This window comes from Caretta caretta, chromosome 22, assembly GCF_965140235.1.
Source record: "Caretta caretta isolate rCarCar2 chromosome 22, rCarCar1.hap1, whole genome shotgun sequence".
NCBI lineage: Eukaryota > Metazoa > Chordata > Testudines > Cheloniidae > Caretta > Caretta caretta.
The window spans coordinates 16,735,931-16,742,834 of NC_134227.1; the positions used below are offsets into that span (position 1 = coordinate 16,735,931).

General features: G+C 51.4%; 1 protein-coding gene across 2 annotated transcripts in view; it reads right to left on the reverse strand.

Moving 5' to 3' along the window:
* The window catches only part of ARHGEF12 (Rho guanine nucleotide exchange factor 12), a 103,168-nt gene extending 97,909 nt beyond the window's left edge, over window positions 1-5,259 (reverse strand). For both annotated transcript variants that reach the window (XM_048827675.2, XM_048827674.2), the window contains exon 1: window positions 4,231-5,259. In XM_048827675.2, the coding sequence (XP_048683632.2) occupies window positions 4,231-4,262 (32 nt within the window). In that variant the 5' untranslated portion in view covers window positions 4,263-5,259. The remainder of the gene's footprint in view (window positions 1-4,230) is intronic.
* Window positions 5,260-6,904: the final 1,645 nt, after the last annotated feature.

A 6,904-nucleotide genomic window follows, 5' to 3' on the forward strand; every position in this document is an offset into this window, starting at 1 on the left:
TGAAGGGTGTGAACACCAAGGGTGAAGGGAAATTGTTTCCTGTAGTCCAACGGGTGGCAGGATTCAATCACAAAGACAGAAGATCTAGGCTGTTTAATCGTCTCCCAAAAGAAGAAGGGGAGGGAAGCCTTGCCGTTTGGTGTATTTAAGCTTCTGAATCTGAATCCTTCTCACACCAAGAAATGTCATTTAGGGCACAAACAAGGTTCCATTACCCCGATCTATCTTTGAACACTCTTTGCATGTCCTCTCTGTGAGTGGTTTTCAAACTGGAGATCACGACCCAGTACTGGGTCACGGAACGTCACGCACTTGGTCGTGGCGACTCTGGTCAGCACTGCCGAATGGGCCATTAAAAGTCCCGTTGGCAGCACTGCCCAGCTAAGGCAGGTTAGTCCCTACCTGTTCTGACACCGCACTGCGCCCCAGAATCAGCCAGCAGCAGGTCCAGCTCCTAGGCGGGGGGAGGAGCCCCCACCCCGAGCACTGGCTCCGCACTCTCATGGAGCTGTGGGAGGCGGTGCCTGTGGGTGAGAGCCGCGTGGAGCTGCTTGTATGCCTCCGCCTAGAAGCCAGACCTGCTGCTGGTCGCTTCCGGGGCTCAGCATGGTCCGCGGTGCCAGGACAAGCAGGAAGCCTGCCTTAGCACCCTTGCTGTGCCGCTGACCAAGAACCGCCCGAGGTAAGTCCGTGCCCCAATCCCTTGCCCCAGCCCTAAGTCCCCCCAAACCCAGAGCCCCTTCCTGTACTGCAAACCCCTCAACCTGGGCCCCACCCCAGATTCTGCACCTCCAGCCCAGAGCCACACACCCCCAACCTCCTGCCCCAGCCCTGAGCCCCCCCAACCCAGAGCCCGCTCCTGCACCCCAAAACCCTCATCCCTGGCCCCACACCAGAGCCTGCACCCCCAAATCAGAGCCCTGACCCCCTCCCATACCCAGAACCCCTCATGCCCAGCCCCACCCCACAGCTCTCACCCCAACCCTCAGCCCCAGCTCCACTGGGCAGTGGGCATCAACAATTTTCTTCAACTGGGTCGCCAGAAAAAAAAGTTTGAAAACCACTGCTCTGTGTCATTAAATCCCCAAAATTCTCTCTCCAAGTACTGTTTGACACAGGGATTCTTTCAGCTGCCTCCTTCCCCAGTAGTCCAATAGCACAGATGCTCCGGCTTCATTCTTAACATGACCCAGATATTTCCATCTTCTTTTTGGGATAGCTTTGAAAATAAGGAGTTAACTCTCTGACCAATCTCAGCATTTGTTATAAATTCATTTAACTCAACGCCTAGTGTTTTGAGATATTTACACACTGGGGGAAAAGATGCTAGAAAATGTCCTGTAGGAAACACTCCTACTTTGGTGGGCTAGATAACAGTAGACCTTGAAGATGCAAAACACCTTTGATTAAACAGAGCTGGGCTGACTGCTTGATGCATTTTGAGAGACCAACATCTCAAACTGGGCCAACACGAATTGGCTGCATTGCATACCTGGGCGGACCCAGATTCAGTTGCAGGGATACCTAGAATCCTCTGAGCGTCTTAAACAGAAGGAGCTATGAGACAAAGAGAAAAAGGAGAGGGCTGTCTTTTTTGTGATTTGGCCTGTTGTCACTGGTGCAGCACTGGAACGGACTATTCCTATCTTTGTCCTAACTTGTAAACTAGTGCCAGAAATGAGATCAACAGCAACAGCTATGAGCAGGACAGCCGGTGTAACCCTGCACAAAAGGAACGTCAATCAGATATCACAAATAAAGTTCAAGGTGGTCTCTGCTAAATAGGTTGGGGAGGGCGGGGGAGTGAAAAAGATTATGCATATGGACAGCAGATCTTTTCCCGAATAGGTATTTAAGAATCTATCATTATGCAAAAGGCCCATGACACAAACTGAGAAGGATGTTGGCTCATACTGCCCACCCTGCTATGTTCATGTTTCTATTTGGCACACGTGTGGATGTCTAAACTTTTAAAAAGGCACTCCATGAAAGAATGAAAAAGCCAGGCTAACATACATCACTGGCAACCAGAGAGAGTTGAACCTGGAATACGTTTTTATATTCTTTAGGCCTAGTGACCTGCATTTAGGTTGCACCTGCTTTATACTCCCACGATTAGTAGCAAGACATAAAAAGGAAATATAAATTTCTTTAGCCTAATGGGACAGAGAGCCTTTCACTGCTAGGTTGCCAGGACAGGGGTGGCCAAAAAGACGCCACTATTTGAGGGTGTTTGGTGCCATACATGAATGAATGCGTGGCCTCATTCCAATTCCTAGTGAGCGGATGTTCACATCACGAGAACACACCGTCACATCTGGCACTTTGTCAACTGTCTCAGCCAAGGAACAAATGGGCCATGAAGACTGAATTACCCTCTCACCATTAGATCAAGGGTTCCTCCAGGTCAGAGGTGAGGCACAGTGGCAAGGCAAAGGACAAGCCTCCCCACACCTGTCATTGCCCATGCTGTACTCTGTCATTACAGAAAGCTTTAGTTTCCAGGGCTGTCAAGCACTGCAGTATCTTTTCCCAGCATTAATATTTTTATTCAAAGCTTTTAATTAAATACTGCACACAAACATGCCTGTGACATTACAAAACAGCAGGAAGTGGAAGTGCTTATGTTTTTGTATTGGCAGTTCTAATGCAATAAGGGAAAATATTTTGTGTTTTATTAACAACCAAATCCACTGCCTTCATGTATCCCCTTCACATACAGCAATTGAATACAGCCTACTGTCCTTACAGACATGCTGGAACAATTTTTTTTTTTTTTAAATAAACAGTGGGGGTGCTGAGAGTCATTGAACCAAACCGTAAATCCGGTATATGATGGAAACCCTAGTTCCAGTACCTAGTTGTCCCTATGATGTCTTTTAAGTTGTTTTAGGGAACGCATTTCTTTTAAATATGAAAGAACTCTCCTTGCTGTGTATGAAAATGGTATATTACAGCACTCATACAAATGTCAGTGTTAATGCACATGCTCTGTAAAAGAAAAACAAGCCAGCATTCAGAGTATAGCGGTTACAGTCCCACCCATCATACCAGAAAAATGAATATTGCAAAATTCATTGCAAATCCTCAATATTCTGAAAAGAAACATGATAAACAGAACATAGTGGACCTGATTCTTGTTTACACCAAGGCCCCTTTATGCTACTCAGGCAGTTTAACACCCATTAAGGCCCCTTTACACTCCCAGAACAGTGTAAAAAGGATTAATGTACATGAGAATGAGGCTCAGTCTCTCTTCTGCTCACCTTTGGAATCTACAAGGCTACTCACAGGTACTGGAAACAGTGAATCATGCTCCTGTCTCAGCTGCTGATGTACAGCCCACATAAGGCCCAAGTGGTCCAAACCTCACACAGTTCCGCTATCATCGTATGTCATCGCTTCCAAACACACACACACCCCTAATGCCCTAAAATAAATGATCTTGCCTGAAAACCTCAGAAGACATTTTCCCTGGTTGCCTAGAAATGGAAATACAACTTAAATGCACTCCTTCCTTCACATCATGCTACTGTCTCAAACACATATGGAAAGTTTGTGTGGAATTATCTGATGGCTTTTATATCATCCAAAGCTCTCCTAGCAGAGAGCAACATTCCAGTCCCCATCCCTGAAGAACCCAATAAAAATGAAAAGGTACAAAAACTGCCAGAAGGGAAAATGGTGTTTTACACAGAAGCCAAGAGAATGAAGAAGTCACCTGACGCAGACAATTGGAAAACACCACTATGATATGGCAGACATACCTGTTAATCAGGTATGGATCTTGTCCTCACCTGAAGTGACCTTTCCCTGAATGACTAACTTGCTGACCCAATAAAGAACAAATATGTATACAGTCCCACCTAATACACAAAATGTTTGTAGCCTAAATTACATCCCCTTCCCAGGAAGCCCCAACCCTTAATTTTACCTGATTTCCTTGGGTACTTCAACCCTCTAGCTCTGAGGCTGAAAGAAGATGCCCTAATTCCTACAGATATGGATTAGCTGTTTTAAATATTTTGATATCAAACTTAACCCAGGTGAATTAATTTCAATTGCTCAAGAATATTTATCAATTCCAAAATCAATTTACCCCCACTTTCCTGATCCTGCCACCCCTCTTCCCCCAACCTTTCAGGCTGTCACTAAATCCAAAAAGAAGGCAACCAACTTTGGAGCAGGGAAATGGGTTTTCTGTTTAACAAAATCCTGTTTCATACTAACCTGTCCGTGATTGTGGACTGTGTGCCACTCATTGGAGCCCTGGGCAAGGAGTCGTCTTTTTATCCAATTTGCATTTTACTATTCTTGCAGGGATCTCCCCAGATGCATTGCCCCCACACATAAACCAGTGTTCAAGATCCAGCCTTGCTCCAGAAGAGAGACTCACAGAAGGCAAATTCAGTTCAAAAACACCTTAGCTCAGTCAGAATATCCAGATCAAAGGGACTCTTACCAAAAAAAAAAAAAAAAAAAAATCAATCCAACAACACACACAAGTTCTCCCGGGGGCAAAAATGTCCCAAAAGGAAGAGAGAAATCTTCAAACGTGATAAATCCTCAGAGCGTCCAAACCTTTAAATGCTGGGGAAAGCGTGGTTACGGGGAGATCCTGATCTGAGCCTAAGTGGGCTTTGTTAACTGGGCCCAACAGGGGTATCTGTTCCTCTGTTTACTTTGGGGTGACGGGGCTCCACTCCCAGAACACCAGGGTGTGCAATCCTATGGATTTGGGGGGCGGGTACCTCTACACACCCTCCCCTGTGGGGAAGCCTACACAACCCCCCTTTACGGGATTACAGGCGGTGCCCCCGCGGCCCGTCACGCTCTCGGGGTGCCCCCTCCGGGCGCCGGGGTCCCCTAGCGGGGGGCGCCGAGGTGCGGCTCACAGCCCCCCCGCGCCCGCGGCTCCCTCTCCTCCTGGGGGGCGCAGAGCGGGGCCCATGCCCCCCCCCCGGGCCGCGGCTGCCTGTGGCCCCCTCCGCGGCTCTCAGGGCTCCATCCCCGCCAGCCGGGCCCGGCTCGCTCCGCCTCCCCTGCGGGGCGGGGGCCGCCGGAGCCCTGCCCGGGTCAGGGCCGCTCGCCGGGGTCCTGGCCCGCTCGGCTCTCTCCTCCCGGCCTCGGGCGGGGGGCTCCGTCCGCTCCCTGGGGGCCCGGCGCCCGGCCCCAGCGGGGTCTGTCCCCGCGGCCTGGAGGGGCCGCGGCCGGTCTGCGCGGTCCCGGCCCGCTTCGGCCCGGCGGGGCCTCTGCTCCCGGTCCCAGCTCGGTGCCGCCGGCCCGGTCCGGTCCGTCGCCGGCCGGGGGGCTCCGGGAGCCCGGTCCTGGCGGCGCGGCGCGGCGCGGCTCCGCCCGGCTCGTCCCTGGCCCGGCCCGGCTCGGCTCGGCTCCAGGGGTCCCGGCCCCGCTCAGAGCCCGGCGGGTGGCGCGCGGCAGCCGGCCCGGCTCGGGTCCGGTTCGACGCCGGTTCCGATCCCCGCTCCCGGGCTGCGGCGGCTCTTTGCGTGTGTGTGTGTGTGTGTGTGTGTGTGTGTTACTTCTGGGACCGCATCACACACACCCCCCTTGTGGATCCCTGCGCGGCGCCTCCGCCGGGAGTGAAGCGACCCGAAAAGGAGTCCCCAGCTACACACCGCCCCAGAGAGCAGAGGGGACCCCCTCCCGGCACACGACCGGGAATACCCCCCGTACCCTGCAGAGAAGAGCTTCTCCTTAGACACACTGCAGGGGATACCAAGCCCCCCCTCCCCGCCGCCGCCCCAGCAGACTAGGGAGGAGGGGGCCCCCAGTGCACAATACTGGAAGGGTCTGAAAGGACCTGCCCCATCCCTAAAGCACTGAAGGGAAGGGACCCCCTTGGCAAGGCAGTGCCCATAGGGAAACCCACCGACCACCCCAAGGCACTGAAGAGAAGTAATGCCTCCACCCCAGCGCAATGCAATAAAGCAGGGGTCCTCAAAGGTGCAAATTTCCTGGTCAAGGTAGAGTCAAGGTCCAGACTCCAGAGAAAATAATAATAATAAAAACCCACCAATAATGCTAATAAGTAAATAAAAGATGTCGTGGTCCATTCAAAAGCATCTGGCGGTCCTGATTTGGGCCGTGGTCCACCTATTGACTACCCCTGGAGTGAAGGAAACTTCTCCCCTAAATGCACGCCCAATGAAAGGATGGGAGACTGAGGCATAGCATGCAAGACCAGAAGGTACCACTAGCACTGAATGCACTGAAGAGAGGGGATCCCCCACCTCAATGATATGCAGATATGGACCCCCCCCCATCCAAATGCACTGAAGCAAAGGGATTCCCCCCCCCCCCCGCCCAAGCCCTGTAGAGCCAGAACCTCTCCACACCCCTCCCAAATGCACTGAAGAGAGGAGATTCCCTCTCCTCCGCCCCCTATCCACTGAAGAGCTGGGATCTTACCATTCTAATTCACTGCAGACAGCCGCCCCACCTTATCCCTAATAAAGGCAAAAAGATTGACTCCCTGGTAAAAAAAATTCAGGGTGGGGAGGGAGAGATGGGTGCCTAGGAAAACTCCTTCACCTCCCACTGTTGGGAAAAGTTTTCAGGCAAAGATGCCTAAAGTTAGGCTCTCAATCTCCATTTTTAATGTTGCTCCCACTGAGTTGAGTTGGCACTGCAGGTCCCCAGCACCTCTGAAGAATCAGGCCCCAAGGTGTCTCAAGGCGGGGGGTGGAGGGGGGGAGTTTCCAAAACTGGAGAACCCTGAATCAATTACCCCATTAGAAATTGCAGCCTTGATGGCTTCTCAGCTAGTACATGGATTTTCTGTCCTTTTCTAAAAGCTAAGTATTAATAGCTGTTTCCTTCCAGTGAGCTGCATTACCATTTGCTAAAAATATTTCTCTTACTGCCTTCAAAGCGCCCCCATAAG